At 37.0% G+C, this 27068-nt stretch overlaps 6 protein-coding genes across 19 annotated transcripts in view; 3 read left to right on the forward strand and 3 right to left on the reverse strand.

Annotated features, from left to right (window-relative positions):
* LOC105680861 overlaps positions 1 to 7213 on the reverse strand; it is a 14968-nt gene extending 7755 nt beyond the window's left edge. Inside the window, exons 1-5 of one of the 4 annotated variants that reach the window (XR_001102337.3) lie at positions 6959 to 7213; positions 5650 to 5794; positions 5318 to 5420; positions 4311 to 4437; positions 640 to 2378 (exon numbers count right to left, since the gene is read on the reverse strand). Coding sequence is in view for 2 of the 4 variants with exons in the window: in XM_012386412.3 (XP_012241835.1) it covers positions 2053 to 2378; positions 4311 to 4437; positions 5650 to 5679 (483 nt within the window). In the remaining 2 variants the exon portion in view is untranslated. Of the gene's footprint in view, positions 1 to 639; positions 2379 to 4310; positions 4438 to 5317; positions 5421 to 5649; positions 5814 to 6958 lie in introns of those variants that run through there. The other 3 variants (XR_002946794.2, XM_012386412.3, XM_033321084.1) reach the window with 3 other exon arrangements.
* LOC100746184 (bone morphogenetic protein 2-A) overlaps positions 1 to 10835 on the forward strand; it is a 13805-nt gene extending 2970 nt beyond the window's left edge. The window contains exons 2-4 of the mRNA XM_012386414.3: positions 1 to 198; positions 5376 to 5496; positions 8359 to 10835. The exon at positions 1 to 198 is cut by the window's left edge and continues 46 nt beyond it. Of these exons, the coding sequence (XP_012241837.1) occupies positions 1 to 198; positions 5376 to 5496; positions 8359 to 9191 (1152 nt within the window). The 3' untranslated portion in view covers positions 9192 to 10835. The remainder of the gene's footprint in view (positions 199 to 5375; positions 5497 to 8358) is intronic.
* On the reverse strand, positions 10204 to 14138 carry LOC100749447 (nucleolar GTP-binding protein 1). The gene is made up of 9 exons (XM_033321070.1): positions 13829 to 14138; positions 13646 to 13737; positions 13284 to 13558; positions 12973 to 13210; positions 12643 to 12885; positions 12318 to 12569; positions 11939 to 12217; positions 11581 to 11859; positions 10204 to 11469 (listed from the first exon to the last, which is right to left on the reverse strand). The coding sequence occupies exons 2-9, from the start codon at positions 13691 to 13693 to the stop codon at positions 11170 to 11172; spliced, it is 1914 nt and encodes a 637-aa protein (XP_033176961.1). The 5' UTR covers positions 13694 to 13737; positions 13829 to 14138; the 3' UTR covers positions 10204 to 11169.
* LOC100749683 lies at positions 13879 to 18681 on the forward strand. 7 transcript variants are annotated; one of them, XM_024368043.2, is made up of 8 exons: positions 13879 to 13952; positions 15941 to 16220; positions 16348 to 16488; positions 16579 to 16776; positions 16866 to 17039; positions 17121 to 17649; positions 17771 to 18027; positions 18125 to 18254. In XM_024368043.2, exons 1-8 carry the CDS (start codon positions 13903 to 13905, stop codon positions 18140 to 18142), a joined length of 1647 nt encoding a protein of 548 aa, XP_024223811.1. In that variant the 5' UTR covers positions 13879 to 13902; the 3' UTR covers positions 18143 to 18254. The 7 variants fall into 7 exon arrangements, with proteins under 7 accessions (XP_024223811.1, XP_024223808.1, XP_024223809.1 ...); XM_024368041.2 differs by lacking the exon at positions 13879 to 13952 and adding exons at positions 13995 to 14127; positions 15042 to 15489 and having other exon boundaries at positions 17771 to 18447; XM_033321069.1 differs by lacking the exon at positions 13879 to 13952 and adding exons at positions 13995 to 14127; positions 15042 to 15140 and having other exon boundaries at positions 17771 to 18447.
* A 70-nt stretch (positions 18682 to 18751) lies between these two features.
* On the reverse strand, positions 18752 to 21653 carry LOC100746304 (GPI transamidase component PIG-T). 3 transcript variants are annotated; one of them, XM_033321075.1, is made up of 9 exons: positions 21545 to 21653; positions 21035 to 21280; positions 20789 to 20966; positions 20464 to 20695; positions 20226 to 20393; positions 19862 to 20159; positions 19635 to 19787; positions 19250 to 19496; positions 18752 to 19160 (listed from the first exon to the last, which is right to left on the reverse strand). In XM_033321075.1, the coding sequence occupies exons 2-9, from the start codon at positions 21210 to 21212 to the stop codon at positions 18905 to 18907; spliced, it is 1710 nt and encodes a 569-aa protein (XP_033176966.1). In that variant the 5' UTR covers positions 21213 to 21280; positions 21545 to 21653; the 3' UTR covers positions 18752 to 18904. The 3 variants fall into 3 exon arrangements, with proteins under 3 accessions (XP_033176966.1, XP_003490115.2, XP_033176967.1); XM_003490067.4 differs by lacking the exon at positions 21545 to 21653 and adding an exon at positions 21506 to 21534; XM_033321076.1 differs by lacking the exon at positions 21545 to 21653 and having other exon boundaries at positions 20789 to 20941; positions 21035 to 21533.
* Positions 21654 to 21736: 83 nt separating this feature from the next.
* Positions 21737 to 23739, forward strand: LOC100749801 (BLOC-1-related complex subunit 6). 3 transcript variants are annotated; one of them, XR_001102336.3, is made up of 4 exons: positions 21737 to 21963; positions 22071 to 22598; positions 22688 to 22858; positions 22948 to 23739. XR_001102336.3 is itself a non-coding variant. In XM_003490015.4 (4 exons), exons 1-4 carry the CDS (start codon positions 21874 to 21876, stop codon positions 22997 to 22999), a joined length of 831 nt encoding a protein of 276 aa, XP_003490063.1. In that variant the 5' UTR covers positions 21737 to 21873; the 3' UTR covers positions 23000 to 23739. The 3 variants fall into 3 exon arrangements, 2 of the variants coding, with proteins under 2 accessions (XP_003490063.1, XP_012241834.1); XM_003490015.4 differs by having other exon boundaries at positions 22698 to 22858; XM_012386411.3 differs by having other exon boundaries at positions 21822 to 21968; positions 22698 to 22858; positions 22948 to 23237.
* Positions 23740 to 27068: the final 3329 nt, after the last annotated feature.

A 27068-nucleotide genomic window follows, 5' to 3' on the forward strand; every position in this document is an offset into this window, starting at 1 on the left:
CGGGAGAGTCCGCTCTCTCGAACCGGTCCTCGACACGACCTCGACCGCTCGACCGGTCTCGAGGACGTCTACGAGGACGCTTTCCGAGAAGAGGATCGACCGACGACGAGCACCGTTCTCGACGAGACTGAGCTGGATATTATCAGAAGGAGCATCGCGCGAGGTCTTGGCCTCAAGAGGATACCCGACCCTTCCAAGGTGAGTAGTCTTTTGCTTCTCTCTCTTCCCTTTTTCCTCCCTTTCTCAGTTCGCTTTTGCTTCTCTCGTCTCTCGTTCTGTTCCACTCGATATCGATGCGGATACGGAAACGGCCACAGATATGCATATTCATGTCGATGTTTCACGTAACAACGTCACACGTCCGTTGGAACACGTTAGTTGCGTGATCCATCTGGAGTTTTGCCGATTAGGCAATGAATTGTTGGTCTGTAAAAAATTCATACAGCAATGCGTAATGTCAACGAGAATGTTGCTTGAGCGAAGAAAATTGTTACTATTATTATTGTTGTTGTTATTATGAGATTCTATTTATTTAACAGGCGAGACAAGCAAGAAGAGCTCGCGTTTCCTTTTATATATTTTATACCAATCTTTTATACACTAATGGAAATTTATTCCCGTCTATGGAATGAATAATAACAATAATAATAATAAATAGCACGAGAAAAATGGGAAAAGCAGTTGGAAAGTGAAAAGAAAAAGTGAAGGGAAGCCGGAACTCTAGGTGGAAATAGAAGAATGCTGGACGTAGAGAAGGCAGAGAGTAGCGATGGTGGCGGTGGCGGTAATGGCGGCAGTCGAGTTTCGCAGAGGGTAACGAACAATGAACGAAAAGGAAGAAAGGACTAAAAAGATAGAGAGGGTACAGAGAAGGGGAACAGATGGCGAGAGAAGGGAATGCAAGAGAAAGGAAAGAAAGGGAACGGAAGGGAATCGAATCGAAAGGAGCAACTCGACGGCGAAAGGGTATTATGTGTATACCGTAGAAATCGCGGGAACGACATGGTGCAAGCGGCAAGTAGTACGTAAACAACGGCGAGTCGAAGACGAGGAACGTGGGTGGTCTGCGTTGCCCCACTTTCGCTACGTATGCACGAGCACGTGCGCATTCCTGCTGGTATGCAGAACCGGCTGTCCACGTGCGTACGACGACAACGCCGCCGCTGCCATGCTCTCTTCTTTTCTACTCTATTCAACTCTTCTTCTCCCCTCGTTCCTCTTCGCTTTTTTTCATCTGGTCCCTGGCTTTCTGCTACTAATGAAGATGCAGCACGTTGCCTATGATGAAACTGCCGGACCTGCCGGGGTCGTTGGACTATCGAGACAAGTTACATCGCATCGAATCAACTAATTCCTGTCGCAAAAGCAAGCGACGTCTCATTTGGATCAATCGAGTTACGCGAATTCGAATGAAGCAATTCGACCAATAAAAATAAGTATAAGTTCGGGTATAAAAACTCGATGGCCGCGGGATGATTTAATTGGCGACGAATCGAGATCGATGGAGGGTTAGCACGAGATGCAGAGCGATTTTAGACGTACGCGTTTCCATCTAAATTCGGAGCGTTACGTGAACGTTGGCATCGATCGTTCGGAAATTCCCAAGCGATCCGAGACGATCGGTGAAATCGGAGGAACTTGGACTGGCGATTTCGGTAGGAAAGTGGAAGGAAGGTAGGAACGGCGATTTAGTCGATGACGATGATCGAAAGAGGTCTCGTTCCGGATCTTGAAAAGGACAAGAGCGGGAGAAGAGGTGGCGGGAGCGACATCGCAAAAGAACACCTGTTGTCGCAGCCTTTATAGCCGGTAGGTTCGCCGTTATGCGCGCACGCGATAACGAACGTCGATTCTTGGCCGTCCTCGAAACTCGAGGACATCCTCGACAAGTGTGAGAGAGAGTACGCGTGTCTCGAACGCAAGCACCTACATATATACATACATGTAGGTACGTAGCTCTGATGCCAAAGGGAAGATAGAACCAGTTATCTTTCTGGTTTTCTAGTTTTCAGGTCTTCTCGTTGCGTGCGCGCGCAGACGTACATTCTTCTTTTACCTCGTTCGATGATCCGCCGCACTTAACGCGTACCCACCCGTCCATCGTTCACATTTATATCCAGCTTCGTTGGTTTTTAACGAGACGAAAGAGTCGATCCGAGACGAGAAGAGACGAGGAGACGAGGAGACGACGATGGGACGACGGGACGACGAGACAAGAACCGGCCACGTCGAGAACATAGAATATGTCCAATTAACTTTCTTTCGCATTCGTCGCAATCGATTTGCAAGCACTTCGTCGTAGTGATCAGAGATAGTTTCAACACGATTGTAAGCAAACGACGTCGCAGATTGCATATTGCGCTGTCCGTTGATCGCTTCTGTAATGTTGCAAATATACTATAACATTGTATTAGACTTTTCCTTCGGCTCTAGTAACGCGAATTTCTATTTTATACTCGTGCGATTTCTATGTACACTTTATACTTTTTGTACACCGATGACAGGTAATTCGGTATACGAAGGAAACGTTAATTCCGTTTGCAAACGAAAGTAACGAGTTACGAAGCAGAAAAGTGGCGATCGTCTAAATTTATCCAATCGAATCGGATGATTCGCGATTCGCAACGATCATTCTGCTCGATGAACAATGAAATCGAGCGAACTTAACGATCTCGGAAGATGAAAATCGCAAATAGATATCTGTCTGCTTAAATTTCCGCGACTTTCACCGCGTTAGACCATCTCGACCTCGAGGAAAGAATGATACAGCGAGATTCATGGTCGTTATGGTTGATACTGGAGAGAAAGCTATGGGAGAAGAGCGTGATGGCATTGGCTCGCGATCGAACGTGTTACAAACGCGCGCCCGACATCGAACGAAATCGAGTTCGATGAGAAACGTTCGAATCTGAAACACGATGACGCGCATTCCCGCCGCGTGTTTCGTCGAGCCCTCGAGCCTCGAGGCAGAGGGGCGAGGGTTACGCGAAGAATGCGGCCTGACTCGTCCGTCGATACACCTAGACGCGATGTGCGTTGCTTGCGAAAGATCTTTCTTCGAGACGTAGGCGTGGGAGGCAAACGAGCGTACGTGGTTGCGCGAACGTTTCTTCAAGGTCGTCCGCATTCGCTACAACGTCACCTATGCCCTCGTTGCGCGCCTACATACACTTGTTTCCAGATTTCTTTCCCCAAATACGTTATATCTTGCGAAAGGATCGTGCAGTCGTTCGGTCGTCGCACCGACCACGCGATTACACCCATTCGCCAATGTTGAAGTTACGTCGACGATTCTATTTTCAAAGTGAATCGCTAAAACCAAGAATGACGAAGTTGCGTCGGATACTTCATTTTCTCGGAAACGAATTTCCGATTTTCAGTCGTCCTAACTCTATTTGTACTACGAATTTAGGCCCACGGCGTACAGAAGATAAGTTCGATCCACTGTCTACGTCGTTCAAAGAACCTTAAGATTCATAATTCGTGCAATATCTTACAACGAATCTGATCCATACCGTTTCTCATACAGCTTGCACAGGCCTATCTTATTTCCTTAGCCACGGTGTATTTTTCCAAGAAAATAATACAAGACTATCGATGAAAGTGATACGCGACGTGGTTGCGTTTAGATTCTGTTCCTTTTGAATTCCGGCGCACGGTCAACGCTCGTTGGAGCAACATGTACATACCATACGTACGTACTATGTATCGGGATCTTTCTACAATTTCGTTCGTGTTCGAAGTTCGCGCAGTCATACCGTGTCTACATCTTCTTACCCCTCCTCGCACATCCTCTCTTTACCCCATTCCCTCTCCTCTCCTCTCCTCTCCTCTTTTCCTTACATTCTCCTACCTCTTTGCAAGTAGAAACATCTTCGAGTTTCGTGATAGCCATTGAGCAAGCGTGCGCCAGTCGAGTCCAACTACAAACCAAGACGAAAGACCAACGAACGCGACATCGATGACCGACACTGACCGACCTTTCGAACCAGTCAAGCGGTTGCACACGAGTCAACTCGCTTGGGGTCGGCAAACGACGTCTCGGTTTCAATCCGCAACGAGCGAAAACGCGTGTCTCAATCGATTTACGATTCGCCACACGAGTCCTTCTGACGGACTAACGATCTTGTGTCGTACATTCCGGTCGACGAGGAGTATCTTTCCCTCGAAGTATGCAACTTCGAAACCTTGGCGAATACTTGACGCACGAATGACGCGACGGACCACCGTCTCGACAAACCGGAACTCGCTCGAATCCACTAACTAGCCGACTTTAAAGAAAACAGCCAGTTAAACGAGTCCATACTTACTCGACGTATTGCGGAGGCGTCCGTGTGTCTCCGTTTCACACGGCTCACGGCTCTGATAGCTCGCTGAGTCATCCTTAACGACACGATCCTTCAGTACTCGTGTCCTCCTTCCTTTCAACCTCGCGATCTGTGAAATTCATTTCATTTATTAAACGTCTTTTCACTTATTAATCGTTGCGTTGCGTTATGTTGGTCGGCTCGTGCGTTATCCCGCGTACCGCGGCTAGCTAGAGCCGCGCGAACTGGCTAATTTTACCGGAAACGTCTAGCGTGTCTGGACTTTCTCACCATGGAAATTATATACCAACACGAGTGACGGCGAGGGTAAAGTGGCGAGGGACGTGTTTCGAGTGGATCTCGAAAATTGCAACGATGCTCGAGAACGACAAAGGGATTTGAAGAATAGGAAAAAAAGTACAAAGGGGGACCGGCGAGCAACGGGGAAAGAAGGCGAATGACGAGTGGCGAGGAAAGAGAGAGGCAAAGCGAAGAAAGGTTGTTGAGCCGCGACGTTGGGAAGATGGCAGACACTATATCAGTGCCTCGCCCGCAAACTAATTATCCCGCTTGAAGATCGATTTCAGTGAAACGTAAAAGCGTACGATTCGGTGAATTTTTCCATAGGTCACCGGAATTTTGCTTTACGTGTCCAACAGAGATTCTATCGCGTTTTTCACGCAATCCCTCCGATATTCAACGACTTTATTTCCCTTACCAAATTGATTAATGGAAGTACGCTGTCCACAACTCCTTAAACTAATTATGTAACTCTTGCGTGTTAGTAAGACCGTTGAGATCCTCATAATCATTTCTCCCCATATCCTTATTTTCCAATAAAACGATATTGTATCAAGTTCTACGTTCTATTTTCATAGCTTCATTTTTGTAGAATTTCCATTCCACATAACCTGACTTTCGCTACGCTTGCTCATCTTCTTATGCATTTCACGCTAATTTCTCGTATGTTAATAAAATTTTATCCTGTCTGTGAAATAAATCATACCTACCACTGTTCGTTCGTTAGCTGGTCAATAAGTCATCCTTACATATTTCCTTTTTTTTCAGGCAAACGTCAGTCAAGCCGAATACGAAAGAGCACACAGAGAGTACCTGATGAGAATGCAGTCGCCATTCGACGAGCGAACTTTTGAAAGCAAGAAGTTGCTACATGTGTTTCCCGCTACAGGTAACCAACGATAATTGATGACGATTGATCGATAGTGTATTGGGACATTCTTCTTCGTTCTCGAATCACTGATAATTTAGTATCGGTTGAACAGAACCGGCGATCTTTGGAAACGCGAAATATCTTACGATCTTTCTGAAAAAATATACATACCCACGCTATAATTACTACTTGTGTAAACATCGAGCATCCTAGTTTCCGCCAGTTCGGCAACGTCGACGAGATTTTACCAGGCGTATCTGGAATCGATGCGTATCGAACCAACCGCGATTATCGATCTTTCGCATTAACCTATAAACTGAGAAAGACAAGTCAATTTCTTATTTTGATTGTTAATATCATGATAATTTTTCTTATTTACGCATCTTCTGTTTTTTTTACATGTCGTTTCACGTTTGTTTAAAATAAATTAAAAGAACGTAAATTTCATCGTAATTGCGAATAAATAACGTATCATCTGCTTTTCCCTAAATATTTAACTATTTCACTTTCTTCGTCCTTTTTATTCTGTTGCCTCTTTAAGATTCGCTATTTTGTTAAATTTCTTATAGCTTGTTTATTTTACAACTACATTGTTGTTTAGATCCTGTAGTGATCAAAATAAACGAACATCTGTCGGTACTAAGTTTAGAGGATAGAGCGAATAACGCAATAATTTCCAATTTCAACCTTTTGAAATAGTTTATCCAATGTTTTCTATGCTACTAATCATTCTCACAGTAAAACAAACCTATTTTCTGATTCATTGGTATTGATCTTTTTTATATTGATGTTATTTGCGATCTTCCTAATAATTAATTATAAATTTCAGTAACTACGTATTTACCGTTTCAGTTTATCGCAGAAATTCAAAGTGCAAAGCATGACTGACGTTACTTATGGAATGACACGATATAAAGCGAATGAGTTTACAAATAAAACGCTTCGTTTCGCTTAACGTAATTCCACTTCGGTTTATCTCGATTCGATCAGATTCCATCAACTCGTATCTTCGGTCTATTTTCTCCTTTTCCGTTTTCGCGTTATTCCGCTTGAGAGGCCTCGCCAGAAGCATCTGCGTTATTATGAAAGAGAAATTCCGATCGCCACGGAATGCCGAGTAACGAGTTTCCGAATGCAATAAGAACGAATCGTCGAGAAAGATCAATTTGTCGACGACTCTCGCGCGTGACTCTCGACAATCGATTGCAGATCGCCGGTAATTTATACCAAACCGACCCTTACTGTTTTTCGTCACGAACCCAGACTCTAGACTCTAGACGAATGGAGCCGTACCGATTCTACGAAAACTAAGCCAAAAATATCGTAAAATACTATTTATAAAAGATATACCCACAGACTAAAATATTTTAGATAGCAGTGTGGTGCAAGGTAAGCTATAATTGGTGCGAGTCAAATATTCAGAGAAACCGTTGAATTTCCATTCAGTGACGGAAACACACAGGCTTGCTCGATTACTTACACAAACTGAAATATCGAAATATCACCAATTCCTGAATTTCACTTCGTTTCGAGTTACTTCACAGTTAGAATTTTCATGATTGATTTCTGTTATTGATATATATTTACTACGATAATCGTGGCCAGATCATTTCTTTAGCAATAAATCGACTCAAAAATCTTTTTCAAACATTCCAAGAAAAATAGAAACATTACCGAATATATCTCGAATCGTTTGTTATACATATACATAATATGGACTGTTTCGAGACATCGAGTCGAGATAACGTTCGAGTCGAACCGTTGCGCGTTGTATATCGTTGCCGACATACGACGCATACCCAGATAACTTTCTCAATCTGTTTCGTCGTATTTTTACGATTATTCCTGACAGATTTATTTCCTAGGATCCGTAACGCGAGCTTCGTATTACACGATGTTTTACGACTGCTACCGAACGAGCCGATCTAAGTGACGCGACGCTAATCCGTCGGTGTTGTGTTACAAGAATGCCACCGTGTTTTCTCTTACCAAACCCAACATCTATTTTCCAATTGGAGAGATCGAATATAGATCGAATATATCGAAATAATCTAACGAATAAGTTGCATCGTAACTATAGGTATCAACTTTCTTCTATGAGATCGTTGCGTGCTTTAATATGAAGGTGACTGCGTACAATCCATAATATTCTCAATATTGTTTAGCACTTATCCACGAAAATTTCAATATGTAAATGCGATATAACACAACTTAGAGCTTATTATATATTGATAAGAATTAGATATTGATAATAATATTGAATCATCCCATAAGTAACGCGGTTTTTCTGAAAGTTAAGTTCAAAACAAAAGACAAGTTGTTACTATCGGACTTCTATAAAATTGCAAAAGAAAATGTAATATATCGTGAACGATATTGATCGTGTACGGGCCACATTACGCGGAAAGAGATCGAAGATTCGATACGCCCGTGAAGCGAAGAAAAAGCGAACAAGGACTCGTGCGTACGTGTACCAACGAATTACCCCGGAATTTAATAATTCCACTAATTAACCGATGAAAATGGAACGGACGAGAGTTGCCGTTCTCGTGATCTCTAGCCGGATACGCGTGAACGTGTCCATTCTCATAGGTCATAGGCGGTTCTAACGATATTTTCGCGTCCATTGTCAAATCTCTTAACGTGCGTGAGGTTAAGTCGATAGTCGCGACGGGAAAAATGAAAAGGTGAAAGATAAAAGACAGGTAGTTGAGAATGCAGAGATCGTGGATTCCATTTAGCGTCGACATACCAACAGGCGAGAGAACGAGGAGGGAATGTAGCGATAGAAGATCGAAGACAATTCAAGGTTTTCACTTACGTAACGTTACGCGTTACGCGTATCAATTGTTCATGTTTATTCGTTCGTGATTGTTACAGCGTATCCTGGAAACGAATCGAGTCGACTGGATGGAACGAGCGAAAAGGAAAAACCCTATCGTCACTGGTTGTTCTTTCCCGTGGAAATTCCTCAGAAGGATCTGGATCAAACGTCGGTGGATCACGCGACGCTGCGACTGCTGCTTCACGGGCCGACGACAGATCACTACACCGAACGTTCCGAGCTGGAGGTGTTGTTCTATCTTCGAATTTCGTCATTTCGTCGCTCGAGAAAGTTAATCGGTCGTAGAAAAATTCAGCTGCAGGACTCCCGAAATCCGAGATGGCTCGAACTCGACGTGACTCAGGCCGCTTCCTCGTGGATCGAGACGCCGCTCGAGAACCTAGGAGTCGAACTGGAATTTATGATAGACAGCGAACCGGTAACACGTACCTTTTCTTTGCCGGTTCTTAACGTGTTCACCACGACGTATTCGGGCAGTGCCAGAGTAAAACGTTCTTCACCCAAAGATGTGATGTCTCTGCACAAAGGTCGTAGGACAAAGTGCAAAGGCGAGAGTAAAAAGTGTTGCAGACACGAGCTTACCGTCATGTTTAAAGACCTGAAAGGTTTCGAATTTATCGTTTATCCGAAAACCTTCGACGCTGGATACTGTAAAGGGCGATGCCCGCCTAGATACAATCCAGCTCATCATCACGCCCTTCTGCAAAGTCTGCTGTGGAAGGAAGATAGAAAAAAAGTGCCTAAACCATGCTGCGCGCCGAGTAAGCTCGACGAGTTGATGATCGTTTATTTCGACGAGAACGATGCTACTCAGTTGAAAAACTCGTACTGGAAGAACATTCAAGTACTCGAATGCGCTTGTTCCTAAAAATACCTTGTCCTTTCTTCCCGAATGGACGAATCGGCTAAATGACCGACTGAGCAACAGAGCTAACTAAGGTCATGTTTATAGTGGATACTTATTCGAAGGAACTTGAGTTCTAACGAATGAAACATCTGAAGACTGCAATGCATATAAATATACTCATAAAAATCTATATACATATTTGATTAGGCGGATGTATCTTCGTCAGAATGTCAGTTTGTTCGAATACCCATCCTCTGTAACCACAGTCTAATTCAATCAACTAATTAGTATATGTACATGTGAACGAACAGCGAACGAGCGAACGAACAAACGAGTGAATGGGAGCGAACGATAGAATATATATGTACACGTTCGATCGAAACGACACGATGATACGGACCAGTAAATGCTGCGATTAAAAACGTTGGTTACAGAATGACGAAAGGACAAGGGTTTTCATAGTCGCAGACGACTCACCAAAGAATCGTCCGAATACTGTTCGGTTGTGTCACTTTTTCGTCGTTACTCGCGACATACCGAAAACACTTGCTGTTAACGTATCACGCGAAACTTTCCTTTTCCGCTTGACCCCTTGTCCGCTTGGCATGTACATTTGCGAACGTTTCGATCGATAAAAGTTATTCCGTAAAACGAATGACGAAAGATTTAATCGTATCGCTGATAAACGTTCGATTCGGTTCGACTCGAGACATCATCGAAAGTCCAGGCTCTCGATCCAGGCTTTCGCATTGACTGTGATACTAAAAGATATCTGGCGTTTCTGCTTGTAGTAATCGTATTTCACACTTTCATCCTCTTTTGCCTTATTTCCTCTTCTCTGTCTTATTTTCTCGACTATTTTCTATATTCTCTTCTCCTCTTTCTTTCCTTCTTCTCTTTGTTTTTCTATTTTGATATTGAAGAACCATTAAGTGTATAGAGTTATTCACAACGAGAAGAAAGAAATACCGCGACAGCAATGTTTCGATTATTTGATTAGTGTCACTCTTAAATGAAGTCTTAATCGGAACAATTTAATTGCTTATAATTTATTGTTCGATCAAATATCGAACGATGAAAACTGTTACATCTTTTTACATGCTAAAATATTATCGAACGAAAGATTGTGCATTTTTTTTTTTTTACCAATGAAATTATGTTAATGTTGTACAGAGGATTTGATCGAAACTTGGTAGCATAACCGAAGTTTGTGCACGGCGGAAATCTCGCGAATGCTCCTGCAACTATATATATGTATAACATTTATGGACTATCACCCAGAAGACTCTCCTGTTTCGCCTTCGTTGTAAATGTACAAACGCATAACCGAAATTATAATGGTCCCGCTGCACCTCGATCAAAAGTTTAAATGCGTTCTCATGTCGTGACGCGAACATGTATCGTTCGCTGAGTCAATTTCGATCACGCACCATAATCGTAACCTCGCGTTACATGTATTTGTCTAATCGACTACTATCGATGATGTAAAATAAAATTTTATTCCTTATTTATAACCAAATAACCCATAACTGATCCTAATTGAACAAAATGTTTCATTCAACAGCCGGCATAAAGAGTTACTTGATTTTCTAACGCAACAATGATATGAAGCGACAGTATGCATTGCACAACATGACACATTCGATATAGGTTACACAGGAAGGAATACGAATCTACGAATAAGGCAAACTTTTCAATACCGTAGTATGTAAAAGGTTATCACCGTACGACAGCAATAAACTTTCGCTGAATGCGATGTTTCTTACCCTACGTACGAAGCCAAAGGTCGCTTTACTGGCACTAAATTATGCAATCTAAGACAATTCATTCACATTGTTGCGTTATCTTTCAACGAGTTTAACTAACCTTTTACGGATACTATGGTAATTACAAAGCAACGTCGATTTATTCACGCAATACATGTGAAATGAATCATTCGATGAATCGATTCAATGAAAATTTGACAAAGATTTTCGAAAATAACAATTTCGAAATACCACTATCTCCTGTCTGTTTTTCCAACACCTCGTTTTCCCGAAAACAAATGTTTTGGCATTTTCGTGCCGATAAATCGATCTGCTTCTCCTTTCAATCCCTTCTTCGCGATCTTTTTCTTCAAAGCTTTATGCGCAATGTTCTTTAATTTAGTCTTCATCGTCGAATCCTTTACACCCATTTCGTCGCGAGCAGGTTTTGAACTACTTCGAGCTCTTGACTGAGACTCGGATTGCAATCGCATACGTTTCCTAGCTGGTTGCGATAGAGACCTTGCACGTCCTCTAGTCTTGGTAAAGTGCGCCTGTTGGAATTTAAACAAATAATCATATAAGCGAATCTTATACACATTTCGTTCCGTTACATATCGTTATTCTTAGTATTTATTTTGATTATATTTCGATGCGTTACTCACATTTTCTGTGTCTTCCATATCGATACCCAAGTCTTCCATTTGTTCTTTCAATTTCGATACCGATCTGTCTCGAAGTTTCGCCGCTGCTGTGCGCGGCATTACAGGCTTTGTAGAAGCCTTCAGTATTCGGGCTTCGTCTTTCATAATAGCCTTCTTTTCTCGAATTTGCTTAGCTATTTGTACAATTTCTTGCATCGTCTCGGACAACTCGGCCACTTTATAATCGTACATTCCCGCCTCTTCGCGAAGCTGCTCCTCTTTTTCCAGGTCATTTAATTTCTACCGTAAAGGGTAAAAATAAAGTTCTATCAAAGCAAAATGTCATACGCGTGTTTAAAACGAATAAATATGTACAAACATTAAATATTTCTGGATCGATGTAATCAGCGATATTGTGTCCTTCCCAAATCTCTGGAATAACATCATATTTTTGATCGCCCTCGATGTCATAATTCTTCTTCAAATCAAGTACATAATCGTCTCCCATTTCTTCCTCTATTTCTCGCTCTAATTTTCGTTTTACCTTTAATCCTTCCTTCCTCTTTCTTAAAACGCTCTCAGGAATACAAGGAGCGCGAATTTTATCATCTCTCGGCACAGGTTGTGCAACGTGTAAACGATTAAGCAGTCCCTCTACCTGCAGTCATAAACGTTCAAGAACTTGAACCAATGTTTTAACGGCTTTTACATTACTACAAAGCGACACAAAAGAGATGTTTAAAAAGTATTTAACTTACCTTTTTTGTTCTTATCTTCTGATCAACACGGAAAGCTAACAAACGTTCACACGCTTGTATTTTCACATCCATTACACCAAAATCAGTAATTGTACTCATTTCCAACACTGGGATATCTTTATCCTCCAACGACTTTAAAAGAACTCGTTTTTCGGGCGGAAGTTCATTCAGACGCAAAATATCCGCTTTATTTGCCACAACTGTCAAAGGTTTGTTAGCAAACAGAGGTTTAATCGATTCAAATAATTTCACCTAGAAGATAAAACTGTTGAATCACACTTGAATAGAATGTATACTTTGGTTAGCTATGAAGCCAATACTTTACCTGTTGGTCTAAACTATGACCACATTGTTCCGATATATCGCAAAAGTAAAGTACAGCTGCTCGTAAATGCGCGAGTGCAGTTATTGCCTGCATTTCTATTACGTTCCTTTCTTCGAGTGGATGATCTAGAATTCCAGGTGTATCAACCACTTGCCATCTTAAATATTTATAATCCATATGACCAACGTATAATGACTTTGTTGTAAATGCATATGGTTGGACTTCAACATCAGCGCGAGTTATCTAAATAGAACAATTAGCACAGTTCATAATGTTCCCTGTGCATAATATGCATACATAATCTGTTAGTAGTTATTAAGATTAAATTACCTTGTTAATGAAACTGCTTTTACCAACATTTGGGAAACCACATATTATTATAGTGCGTGTATAAGGATCTATACTAGGTAATCGGGCTAAATGCTGACGAACTTGCTCCAAATATGCCAGATTTGCTGCTTGCCTTTTCATAATTGTTGCCATACGACCTAAAGCAGCTTTTTTCAATTGTTTACATCGGTATAGAGAGTCTCCATATTTCATCAAACGGGCATAATCCTTGGCTACACTATTTTGACAATATATGTGAACTTCATTGAAAAACGGTGGTAATTGAAAAAATACTATTTCAATATACTTACTTATCGATTAAATGTCTCGCTATATTTATTTGACCAAGAGCTAATTTGTAATGATCTTTGTCATAAAGGACGTTCATTAAATCAGCATAAAATGGATGAACATCATCTAGCTTAGGAAATTCCTGTATAATTTGCGATAATCTGTCATGAAAGTTTTGTTGCGTAAATCTCACTTTACGCAAATAAAATGCACGTATTCTTGCAATTTTATAATTTTTGTGTATAACGGTTGGAGTTTTGCGTTGAGTTTTTGATAAAATTATATCAATAAAGTCCTAGACAAAAGGAAATATTTATTAAATGAAATTTGAACTACAATTGAATTAATTACCAAATAGAAAATTAAAAACAAAGTTGCTAACCTTTGCGGTGGGTACAACCGCGATTTTCTTGAAATTGTATAACGCCATTATTGCGTTGTTCTCTCAACTTATCGTTTTATAAAAATCTTACACTTGAAAAGTTTGTAAAAACTATTTAATGACCAAGTTTAAGTGTAAAATAAGTAAAAAATTCACAAAGCGTATACAACCACGTGTACATACCGAAATTTTACATCATTCATCATAGACAACTTTAGTTGCGATATCAGCACTCTAGCGGCAAACGTAAGAGACTAATGGTACTGTCAGATACTGGTTACATGTTACATCAAGTTACACCAGAAAGGTTACATTTACATCAAGTATTTGTTGAATCACTAGTTCCTCACTAACATAATCTAAGGATTTGAATGTAAAATTAATATTGAATTTTTTGGTTCTTCTTTGAACTTACGTAAAAGCTAGTATATAATTTTTCAATTTACTGCGCTCTTTGAAACATACGTGTACATAATGTATAGGTATGAGACTCACTTACATATATATTAAAAACATACTTATTTATATACGTACATCTTAAATATTTAACATAAAATTTATTCAGCTAATAATTTTTATTAAAGAGAAAAATTGAAAAATAGTGTTATTTTCGTTGTATATTATTCGTTAATTTTGTTTAGATATAAAATACTGTACAATTAAATAAATAACATAAATTTTGAATTTACGAATCGTTTGAGTAGCTCATTGAATGATAGTGGAAAAATATTTGACGAGTTTATTATTAACAAATATTTACATTTAGCTGGAATGACCCTAACCGAAACCACGGTCATATAAACAGGTCTGAATATTTCTATACCGAAAGCATTGACGAAACTGTCTGCCTTTTGAGTCGAAAAAAGTCAAAGTGGAGGGTAAGAAAAGGTCTCGTTCTGTGTATGCACATACATGCATACATACTACGTGTGCATATATAAATTCTATGAATGCTCAGACAGAGACAGAGACACTCCACTCATTTTATCTGTCTTGCAGAACGAAACCTTCTCGTGCCCTCCATCTTGAACATTTTTCACTCAAAAGACGGACGGTTTTCCCTAGCGAATGTGACTGCCTATATGATCGTGACCAGAAACGATAGAGAGGAAGAACAACCACCGATGAATGGGGAATTTCAATAATTTCAAAATCTTCCTAAATCAGTTATCGGTATTTTTGTATTAAGTAAGAAAAAGTTGTACATGTTGATGTGGCATCATTAGTGAAAAGAAAAATCGAAATAACAAGAAAGTAAAATAAAACCTAAAAAGGAATGCATCATGTGAGAAGTAAAATAATTTACGAACGATTATTAGTCACCGCGAATTAAGCTGATTCGTTCCGCCATCTTGAATTATACCGTGCTTTATCGTGGCAAAATATTCTGTTCAAGGAGGGAACCACGGAGGGAACTGTCAGTACATGTATACATACATCTGTAAATTCGTATTAAGACGCGTGCCTTTCCACTTTCGAACCTCAATCGAACGGGGTACAGACTAGTTTTATAATTCAGATGTCGTTTTTACCACTTACACCACATCTGCCAATTTAAATAGTAAATTAACTTTTACAAAAGTACACGTAGGTTGCACATTTAAATCCGTATTCGTCTTAAGCTTTTTCAAATTTTAACAAATATTACAAAGATAATGCGAGGATGTATCTTCATTATAGCAGTTTTGTCTTAAAATTATTCGATAATCTGGTTATTGTGCAACTTATATATTAAATTGCATACAAATTGTAATTTACAAATCAGTGATCAGGAAGATTTTTAATCGTGTGGAATATCAGTCTGAAAATACGGAGGAAGAAAGATCTTTAGATCGTCTGAAAAGGTATACGATTGCTAGCTGTAAATTTGTTTTTTTTGTTTAAAAAACTAATTAATTTTTTATATCTCTTAACATGTATATTGTATTCATTTTGTTCGGTTTTCATTCTTATGATATATTTCATTAAAATCTAACTTTCATCTATATTGGATTATAATTAGATATTAATAAAATATAAACAAGATGAGTCGATCCATGTAATGCTTCATGTCATTTATTTTCTAGTTTTCACAATTTCTAATTGTCAGAAGTACGCATACAAAATTGTTCAGTACTTTATGTATGAACAAAATTATGAACAATACATATAAATACATCAATTTGTTTCCTGATTTTGTGAATAGATTTTAATTATAAATAATATTATTTTATGTTCATCACTTTTTTCCATTGCTATTTTAATTCACAAAATAAATAACATCTGTAGCTTTCAAGACAATATTTTTGTATGCAGAATAAGCAGAAATGGAAAACAGCTTTATAAAGGAAAATGTACCTTAAGTGAAAATAATGCAGATAGCTTTGAAAACATGAAATACTCAATGTTGCAAGAACAAGAATACGGGGTAGGTTTACCTCAAAATCTGGTGTCCAGTGAAATGAACGAATGTGTGATGGTCGATACAGATCCTATGGAAACAGAAAGCAGTTCTTTGGAGGAAGCTTCTGTGGTATCTAATCTTCCGCTTTTATTTGCCAATGGACATCCAACGTCATTGGAAAAAATTACTCTGGTAAGAATATTACTTTTTATACTTATACATTTAGAATAAATTTTAAGTAATCGTGTGGTAATGAAACTTATATTTTGTAATAAATTATTAGTAGTATAAGTATTATAAAGGTAATGTTTGATTTTAGACACAATTAGAACGTTTTGTTACATTCATGGTTAAATGCTCCTTGGGCCATGATACTAACGAAGTGATCAGTGAACCGAGGTGGTGGCCAAAAGAAGTTAAATTTTCAAATCCTTTAACAAGACCTAAAAGAGTAAACGATGTAAGTTAATTATCTGAGTAAAAATATAATGATATAATTGTTTCCTCAATGGTAAAGTATTTAACTTTTAAAATGTACATTATATTTTAGAACTGGATGGCCAATTTAAAAAAATTAGTATTTAGATGTTATACATACCATAGAAGTGAATATCTCTTACGTTTTTGCTCATATCTTGCACGGTACTCGCAAGAAGATCTACAATATGTTAATAATTGGGACTCTACAACAAGTTTGTATCACAAAAGTACTGGCAAGCTATTAGTGACATTTCGCAATGAAAATATGGTTTGTTCTTGTATTCACATCTTACTTTGCTTTGTAGAATACTAAAAACTTTATAAAAAATAAATAAAGAAATTTTATTTTAATTACAGAATTATGATAGAACTTGTGAAAGTCCACGAAAGAAGTTGTTATCTTGTAGAGGAGTAATTTCTTCCTATACGAAACAGCAACAGCATTCCGTTATGATGAATCATACACCAACAGGAGATATTTATCTATGTGATAATTGTGATGCGGAATTTATAGGCCTAGAGAAAATGAAGGTACACACATCAAATGTGTGTGTTTATATGAATTCTAATAAAAAACATAAATGAAATTAATAGCAATTTTGTATATTAAAGGAACATGAAAGTGTATGTTATGAACAAGAACATAACGGAAGCAATTCTCGATCTACAACTCCGGACTTGTCGATTGTAGAGCCTGAATTAAGGCAAAACCAGTTCTTGGAATATTTTCACTTGTGTTCGGTGAAATCGGAATCAGAAGCGAAATCGGAATCGAAATCAGTTGAAATTCACAATGATGCTACAGTTAATAATAACAATAATATCATTAGCCGAACCTCCCGCCGTGTTAGAGGGTTTGTAAATTTTACAAGATGTCCGACTATTCCTTTTTCTTCTCCTGCTGGTATATTATTAGCTAAAAGATCCAAGGCAATGACAGAAGAAACGCAACAAGAAAGGCTAGAAAGGATAGAAAGACATCTCATTGCTCCTGTCTTAAACAGCTCGTCTAAACCAAAGTGGTTGGAAGCGGACGTTGATAACGATAAATGGAGTGTTACATATAAACCAAATCGAGATAAACTGGCATGCGATTATGTGCACCAATATAAATTTGTAAATTCTGTTAAAAAGAAACCAAGTAAGTGCTTAATCTTTGGGGGAGTTTCATAGGGTTTCGTTTCCCTTATTTCTACGTTTTTTAAATGTTATTATAATATGTTTTCTATGATATATGTAAGAACTGTTCTTTTCCTTTTTAGTGTTGAGCATACAATCACAGTTACTGTATGTTGTCTGTCGACCTGTTTTTGTTATTCTAAATCGATTGACCCAGGAACAAATACATGATTTTAAACAAAATCAGCCAAAATATCAATGTCTTATTCAAAATGTTTCTATTGTAAACAAGAAAATGATAACTCATAATGAAGGAAAAACAGGACCAAACGTTCCTTCAAAACGTAAAGCTCCAAGTGATGAAAGTGACATAAACACGATGAAAGAAAACGTAGAAAAGGTAGTTGGCAATGAAATTATCAATGTAGAATTAATTGATTTTGGAGGTAAATGTTCTTCTGGCGAAAATAATACGACTACCATTCATTCAATTAAAGAGATCGCATCGTGTATAAGACCGTCGGAAGCGATTGCAGTAATCGATCTATGCTCTTCGGATGAGGAAGAAAATACATGTACTCCTGCATCTTCGAACGAAAATAAAGATTCAATGAGTTGTTTATCTCATGATGTCAAAGGTGTAACAGAATCATTCTTAGAAAAATTTTCTTCAACTAAATTTCAGTTAGAACATGGAAAATGCGAGTGGCTATCGGATAATATTTTAAATAACGATGTTGAAAATTATACAGACAAGTACCATAGTACAATGTTAAATACATTTACAAATTTATCCCCAATCCTTAGACCAGCACCATAAAATAATGATTATTTAGTATATAGTATTCATTGTATGCGTGTTACATTTATTACAATATTTATTATTTCACTTTTATATGATTTTAAAATGCGTAAAATAATGTTACATCATAATGTTTTATTATTTGCAGTAGACTGTCAATCATTACAAGAAACTCTCAACTGTAAAATAACAAACTCGGTATTTTCATTAAAGGGAAATGTCAAATAATATTTGTCATATAATAAAAGATAAGCCTACGCATTTTTATATATTATATACTATAGAGAAAGAGAAGTTAAGGAAAAGATAAATAAAATCGAGATGAATTGTTAATTTTCTTTATGATGAACTTCGTTAATGTACCTCATTGCAAGATAATTGTATTTGTATTTTGTTTCCATTTATATTTTAACAAAAATTTTTGTCTTATTTAAATATGCATATATATTTAAAACCAAATAATAAATTACACTTTTCATTCTTCTTTCTTTTTTGATTTAACGATCTTTTTCATTAAAGACGATAATAATTTTTCCTTCCAATCCATTTCAACACGTTTCAAAACTAATCTTTTAGTTGAAATGTTATGAAGTGGACCAAATGCTAGGGCAATTGCTGTACAGGCTAAACAAATTACGTTGTAGGGCATACTAAAATCAGGCGTCGGTAAACTAACTAGTAAAGATTCAGTTCTTAGCTGTACTAGATAGCCTTCTCTTGAAGCATTGAAACTGAAAATTTAATTATGCTTTAGCAAAACTTGAGTGTTAAATATTATACATATGTTGTAATATTAATTACTAATGTAGACATTTTTAACCTTGATGTTATGGTACTTCCATCGAGTGGTAACGCAGTATAATTTCTTGCAATTGGAAGTAATGCAGTGATTATAGCAGGACCCATGTAAAACCCATGATTTGCATCTGGCGGGTATTCTTGCCACTTAAGAAATGAATAATCCATTTCTATAGAAAATTTAGTTACTGATTGTGGTGGTAAACGTAAAATAAGTTCCAAATAGTAAGGACTTTTTCGTTCCTTGCCTGGTAGATAACGCTGTGTCACTATATACAAAATTTCAACAGATTAAGACAACAAAGAAAAGATCACAGAAACAAAAAAGATACAAATAATTACAATGAATATATCACTGCCTATGATGAATACAATGATATATGATATATGTGAATACAACTACTCACATGGTATAATATTTTTTGCCCCACAAGTTATTTTGACAGAATGTAAATATACTGGCAAATACCATGGAATACTTTCTAATAAAATAATATCGAGTGTTTGCCAGTAATTATTGTAAATTTTTGTTACTAAACTACCTCTTTCTTGTCCATATCCTGCAGAAAAGAATTTTTATTTTGCTATTTCTCCCCACATATGTATCTATTATAATTTAAGTAGTATTACAAACCAATGACATATCTATTTGCATATAGAATTGAAGGATAATTTAAACCAGCTGTACAAGTAGTATTATATAGAACTTCAATATTAAATATTCCTTTTAAAGAAAGCGACCTAATGTCATAAACAGCTATTTCATTTAATTGTCCTCCTCGAAGACTAACGACCTTCGCACTTGGAGGAGGTATTAACTCATAAACTTGATTAGTATTATTATTAGATATGTCAATATATACATTGCTTAATGTAGCAAGAGGGCATGCTCCTCTAATACCCATTCCAAAAAATTTTCGAACTGACCAATTCTGAAGGAAAATTCATATGAGTGCCAGAAATTTCTTATAACATACAAAATTTTGTTAAAAATTTACCTGTGATACATCGGTTATTGTGTCATATATCAATGAAACAGACTGACGTAACTCTAATGATGTTTTAGTGCAGATTGTGTTTGAGCATATAACTCGAAAATGTACTCCAATGGAATGATAGTTTGTGTTGTGAATATAAGCAGAGTTTAATAAGGTTGCCAAGCCTTTCTATTAAAACATCATATATATCAGTATCTGTTACACAAAATAAATACAAGTCTCTATTTTTCACATATACCTTAGAATTACATGGCAATAATTTTTTAAATGGTGTTAAATTTTCAGTGCAAACTATTTCTTTTGGTAATGATGAATAGCGTAAATGACTAGAATTGATACTGTGATCTACTACCCCTGTAGGACGGAATGTAAATTCTGGAGACATACTGTTTGCAGGATTAATAAAATTCAAGGAAGCACAAAATAAGCCAGCTAGTGCATTTGTTAAACCTTTCCACTCATCATCAACACTATAACAATAAAAAATAATTTTGTTATTAATATCATTCATACAATTTTTAGAGTAATACATTGTGTTTATTGAGTTCAAAGTGATACTCTACTTATTAACATCTTCGTGGAACCATGAATATATTTCAGCACCAGGACCAGCATCATGATAAGGATATCCCCATTTTTGGTAATTCCACAATCCCTTGGTTAATGTAAGATGTAATTCATTTACATTGTGACGACTTATAATTTCACCAAGTCCTCTTGGAAATAAATGAGAATGTTGAACTGAAATATTAACTTCTACTTGCATAAAAAAGAATTTTATATTTGGTAATTTATGTCTTGTAACTTACATGTTGTTATGTCTTTTGTGGTTTCCCATACAGTAGTAAATTGAAAATATGCATAGACATGATTGCTTGGTAATGGTTTTAGCATTAGTTCTTCATCAAAGAAATCATTTTGTGGAAACACGCATTTCATAAGGGTGACAAGGATAAAAAATAATGGTATTCTAAAATGCATCGTCATCAAATGATTTTGATAAAGTTCAATTTAATCTTGCTTTAACTATAAAATAATTTTCACACATTTTATATCTGTTATAACAGAGAAAAATAAAGATTTAGATCAATAAACAATATCTGCCTTTTAGTACGCTGAGTAAATCATATTTAATTCACTTATGGGTAAATGTGGAAATGATATAAACATGAGATGACATATTATGGTACATTATATCAAATGCTATTAAATCTTTCTTAATTTTCAGTCAACTAATCGGTTAATCGGTTTCAGTCAAATATTGGTTGTTCAACACTTACAAATGACAACAGACAGCATATAGCTATGAATTAACTAACCTGAAAATTCATCTTTATATCAATATGATATCAATGAATATAATTTTTCGTTTAAAGGCGAGTTTTCATTATTATAGAGGATTGAGATAATATACCGTAACTCTAATGAAACGTTTTTGAAACAGTTGTGTAATTATTTCTTTATTTAAATTTATTTCTTAAATTTTAAGAGAAATTTGTTTTAGAAGAACTATCGTTTTAGTAGAAACGTCCCTTAAGGATCGATAATTGTGACAGTATTATTCCATTATATCAATTGTGACGTACGTCAAATAAAAGGGACGTTTGTTTTATTATAAAGGACTGGAAAAATAAATTGTTTTTTAAATATGGAATCAGAGGAAGGGGAAACATATCCGAAACAAGGAACAACAATACGTAGTGAAAAGAATGCAGCTATCGACTACGATGAAGACAGAGTAAGGTTAGAGTTAATGAATCCTGTGTAAAAAAACTGTTATTTACATTGCAAAATGTGATTGATCGAAAAGGGCAATACTAGGGACATTAACTATAATTATTTCAGCTACATGAGATGACAGCGTCATATTCGGAAATATCATTCGATTCACAATCATCTCCACCCGTTTCGGAGTTAAGATCGCTGATCGATTCACCAGATATTGATGGAACAAAATTTTTAGATGGTAGCCTAGAGAAAATGAACGGAATTGGTGGTAGACCAGACCAGCTAAATTTAAGGAATAGAGAATCTAGTCCAATAGAGGACGACGATATAGATCCCCCAAGTTATCACAAAGCCATGGGATATTTGCAACTTGAGGGGACAGTAATGCAAGATGGTGATATGGTACTGTTTGTTGCGGAAGATTTAGAAAACAAAATTAAACTGTCAAGTCCTGTAACAAAAAAGGGAGAAACTCCATCTTTTCCGGGTTCTCGCAGTTCTACTCCTTGTTTGTACAGGCAAGCCTTAACGCCTCAGGTGCCTCTTCTTGATCATAATGTGTTAAATGAATTAGAGATGGAAGCGAGAAAAGTGGCCACCTCTGTTGATGCATTAACAGAAAATTTGGCAGCCATTTTGCATAGTGTAAATTATCTTTTCCAATTATATTTCTTCTTTTGTGCTTTGTGAAAATTTTTCCTCTCATTAAGTTTTCAAAGGGTTTTGCATCAAAGTTACTTTTAGGCATCTGCACTCACCGTAGGCTGTTTAGAAACATATAGGGATGCTGTTTGTAAAACGTGCGATGCAGTGGATCACAATATTAAATCGATGTATCAGTTAATGGCAAAATGCGAAGAATTATCGAAATCAATGGGACCTGTATATAAGCTAGCAGAACAAATGCGAGTATTAGAGTATCTGTTTTTACATTTGTATTGTGTATTCCAGTTCTGTAATCATACTAACATTTATTCGTTTTCTCAACTTTTAGTAAAGAGATGAAAAGGATGTTGGAGCTATTTGAGAGTGCAATGAATCTGTAATTTATAAAGGAAAAAGATTTTAAGCTTTTACTCTAATATGTTTATGCGATTAGAGCTCTTGTCTTGTTATAGATCATTTTGGCAGTTGTCTCAATTTTGAAATTGTTTAGTTTGAAAAACATATATTTGCTGAAATTCAACATTTGTTTTCTTTACACAAATATTATTACGTTGAATATATCGTCATAAATGGAATGCAGGAATATTTATTTGATACAAATATAAGGCTAGACAAATATGTTTATTTAATTATGATTTTGAGCGACAGAGGCGTCTTTGATAACCTCCATTATCTACAATTGATACTTTAGTAACTATGAGAATCAACAACATGGTCCTGACTGTCTGCCAAATTTCTTGTGATTTTCAAATTATCTTGCATCTCAATTTAACCTTGATCAAATGCCGAGGATTTCGAATGACACGATTTCATCGACCTTTTATGAATATTCATTTCTTTGGATAAGTGGTTTTAGAGAAAATTACTTCTGGGAAGTGAATGATGTGAATGTTTCCTAACAATCTTTTCACTCGATACACTTGTCGAAAAATAAGAAAATAAATTCCCTTGTATCATAATCGTAAAAGATATATAATTCTTATTTTGAAGAGAAATACTGACCTTCAACAATAATGTTTTTTCATAATCTTGCATGTATCATAAAAATATTTATTGCAACAGATTTTATTATCCTAATGTACATAATTTAATTAAATGTTAGCAATGTTAATCAACCCTTCAAAACGTGTATTTTTTAACCTTTAAATATTAATTGATATTTCGAATATGATATGCGCATAGTAGTCTTACAATTATCACATAGTGCGAGATCGTAGTGATATAGTATCCGATAATGGTCCGAAAAGCAATATCCAGTGTTTTGCTTTTATGCTTTATACGTATTCAGTGAACGCATCTTCTCTTTCAACGTAACGAATAAAATTTACTACCACACGTCGCATTTTACATCTCTTTTATTTCTTAACGGTATATACAATGTAGGGAGGAAGTAATTCGCGTGGATTGCGAGGTTCAGTGGCGATCTATTGTAAATCACAGCTGTAAATAACATTATCAAAAAGCAACAGTGGTAAATACGTCGCGACGCGCGCCTCATTTAACGTATTCGGTCGGTATAATTATTAAAGACAGAGTGATTTTAATCCGGCTTGGAAAAAGAGTGGTGATAGCGGACAAACACCTCGTTAATTTATTCTCCTGGCCCGACGCCTATTGAGATCGCGGATAGGTGTGTATGTGTATCACTTTCGTACCACTCTCTACAAACGTGCTCACGCGTTCGCTCTTTTGCACGTTTTGAATTCCCGTCGATGAACACCGATTCCTCCTCCTCCTCTTCCTTTTCCTCTTTCTCAATCCTCTTCCCTATTTCACATTTCCACACGGCCTCAATGAAAGGGAGCACGTTCCTTAGATTATAAACGAAACGCTTGAATTACTAGTATATTTTCGATGTCATTACATGCCGTCGCGTATCAGTCACAGGTATTGCATTGTCCGTTTCCTCTTCTTTCAAAGAAGAAAGGAGACCCAGATCATATATCGTGCATTGATCATTAATATATCTCGATCATTAAAGAAAAAGATATTACATATTTCGTTGCGTCGATCGTATATCGCGATTGCGACGATTTAAAGTTATTTCATTTGTATTTACATCTACATATCTATACATTAATATAATTTACGTTATATTATATACATAAATAATTTATTTTTACGTTCTCAAGTATTGTTTCGATAGAATTATGTATTCTTTATCGAGAACGCAGTTCGATTTGTTTATCGTGGTTAGGTTGGATATTTTCGTTTACGTTGTATACTATGTATGTTCTAATTGTAAGATTAGAGACATAACGAATTATATTTCATCCTTCTTCTGTTTCTTTCTTAAGAAAGAAGAACTAAATGAGAAATTGATATTTGAAAATGTGGCATATCTAAGGAGTGGGTGCGCGAAGTGTGATCGACTCGCAATCAGTCGAGTACAAAATTGAGGAAGGAGAAAAAGAATGAAGAAAAGGAGAAAGGAGAAGAAAGAGGAAGAATAGGGAAGGGTGAATAAGGAAAGCAAAAATGCTTGGCAGATCACAGACAGCCTAATTAAAAGGCTCGCCGTCACGCAGAATTTTCTTTCTTTCGTTTCAACAAGAGCAGCTAACGGTAAAATCTCAGGAAGCCGACATCTCTCTTCCCTTTTGTCCTGTCTTTAACCCTGTCTCGCATACGTATCTATGAACATCCGTTCGTGGTTGCTTGGTAATGAGTCGGAGGTATCTTCTTTCGAAACGTTGTTGCCCTTTCTTACAGAAATGAAGATAAAAGGAGACATACGTATATCTACACTCATATGTACGTATGTATATTATATGTATACTAATGCGCAAAAGTATGCCATTGCATACACAATATATAGATTGGAGATGCTTCGATATTTGCCTACATATGTATTGTGCTGTTTGTAATTTGTTTGAACTATTATATCTATGCTGTAACTATCTATGTTGTTCGGTATAACCTATTCTTTTTGTTACAGGCTGGTAACCAATTTTTAATAATTTCCTTTCTTCTTGGAAACTAACTTTTCTTTCATGAAAAAGTATTTTTTTTCTTATGTTTTATAGCATTTGCTTTCAATCATATAAATCGGTTTGTTCGTTTACGCAACCACTGTGTTGTTTTCGGGAATGAACTGAACCGAACCATCGTAAAATCCTATTCCGTGAAAGACAAAGTTTAAAGAACCTTCAAGAACTGGCCAATTAAATTGCGATTCGCAAATTAACTTTGGTAATTATGAGTGGGCTTCGAGAGCAGTGCGGTGAGGAAGGGTTGGAGAGTTGGGATTACAAACGAGACGGCGCCGCGGGAACTTGGTAACTTTTCAGTCGCTTTTTATACAACTTTTCTTGTTAAGATCGTGATTATGAATTTTCTATTTGATCACCTCTTCATAAGCTAGCGACGTATTTATTTTGTAGTCTCTTGCCAAGACTACGCGCGAGTTTGTGATTGACCAAAAACGTGACAATATTACAGATTAGAGAAGGGAGAATAGAAAGCGCACAGAATTGTACCACTGAAGTATATTTATCGTACAAACAGTAAACGAATGAACGAATAAATTTATATTTTTGTGAATGCAAAGATATAGAATCTACTCAAAGATTTGTTGCGTTTATTAAATATCACGAGCAGTATCATATTTCGAACATTTTACTATTTTTATATCCTCCTTACATTTTGTGCATTTTTGCATTTAAAAATTTTTTATAAATGCATAAACATCCATTAAATATAATATGACGATGATTTTTATCACGTAACTTTTATGTATCCACAAGATCGCTTATCGAGGTTCCGTGTTTCCAGTTGCAACTAATCAAAAAGCGTTGCATTGAAAAAATTGAAACGGAAATTGATTAAACGAAAGAAACATTAGTACGAATCGTGATAAGTCGATTGTAAGATTCGATGGAATGGAACGGAAACATAAGAAGAAACACGAAGCACACGATAGGTATCGTTAAAGGAAGAGCTATCGGTGTCTGTGCATACCTACGCTATCGCAACGGTAGCGTCGCAAACGGTAGTTTTGGATAATCAGCATTTGTGTAACTCTCTTTTGCTCTTTGTGTCATTCGTCCGTTTTCACGAGTCGAGGTATGTATGTATCTCATTCCATTCCATTCCGTTCCGTTCAATCCCGTCGCGTCCGTTTCTCCTGAAACCATTTCTCTCCTTTTCTCTTCACTCCATTTCGCCGCGCTCCGCTCTGCTCCACTCCACTTCACTCCACTCCACTCCACTCCTCTGCACGCCGTTCAACTCCCTCTAACAGTTGCAACCAGTGTGACTATGGTCTCCGACGGCCGGTCGCGGCGGTCGCTCATCCTTTTACCCGTCTCTGTCTAACGCAATGAAAACTATTCTCCCCTCTGCCTCGCACTTTCTTCATCCCTTCTCCGTCGCGATAGTATATCTCGGTCTCTTTTCATCGTACACTCGAGACACGCCTCCCACTCGTGGCGCGCGACTGCCGTTGAA

This window comes from Bombus impatiens, unplaced genomic scaffold, assembly GCF_000188095.3.
Source record: "Bombus impatiens unplaced genomic scaffold, BIMP_2.2 scf_0389, whole genome shotgun sequence".
NCBI lineage: Eukaryota > Metazoa > Arthropoda > Insecta > Hymenoptera > Apidae > Bombus > Bombus impatiens.

Coding starts and splice junctions, on each gene's coding strand:
- LOC100749447 (XM_033321070.1), bottom strand. CDS start 13,693: ATGGCGTTATACAATTTCAAGAAAATCGCGGTTGTACCCACCGCAAAG. Junction 12,218..12,317: donor AGAAGATAAGAACAAAAAAG/GTAAGTTAAATA, acceptor TTATGACTGCAG/GTAGAGGGACTGCTTAATCG. Junction 11,470..11,580: donor ATATGGAAGACACAGAAAAT/GTGAGTAACGCA, acceptor AAATTCCAACAG/GCGCACTTTACCAAGACTAG.
- LOC100749683 (XM_024368040.2), top strand. CDS start 13,903: ATGGTACTGTCAGATACTGGTTACATGTTACATCAAGTTACACCAGAA. Junction 13,953..15,940: donor CATCAAGTTACACCAGAAAG/GTTACATTTACA, acceptor TTTTGTATGCAG/AATAAGCAGAAATGGAAAAC. Junction 16,777..16,865: donor CATTTCGCAATGAAAATATG/GTTTGTTCTTGT, acceptor TTTTAATTACAG/AATTATGATAGAACTTGTGA.
- LOC100746304 (XM_033321075.1), bottom strand. CDS start 21,212: ATGACGATGCATTTTAGAATACCATTATTTTTTATCCTTGTCACCCTT. Junction 20,967..21,034: donor CACAAAAGACATAACAACAT/GTAAGTTACAAG, acceptor TTAATATTTCAG/TTCAACATTCTCATTTATTT. Junction 20,696..20,788: donor TTCCACGAAGATGTTAATAA/GTAGAGTATCAC, acceptor TTATTGTTATAG/TGTTGATGATGAGTGGAAAG.
- LOC100749801 (XM_003490015.4), top strand. CDS start 21,874: ATGGAATCAGAGGAAGGGGAAACATATCCGAAACAAGGAACAACAATA. Junction 21,964..22,070: donor TCGACTACGATGAAGACAGA/GTAAGGTTAGAG, acceptor TAATTATTTCAG/CTACATGAGATGACAGCGTC. Junction 22,859..22,947: donor TATAAGCTAGCAGAACAAAT/GCGAGTATTAGA, acceptor CTCAACTTTTAG/TAAAGAGATGAAAAGGATGT.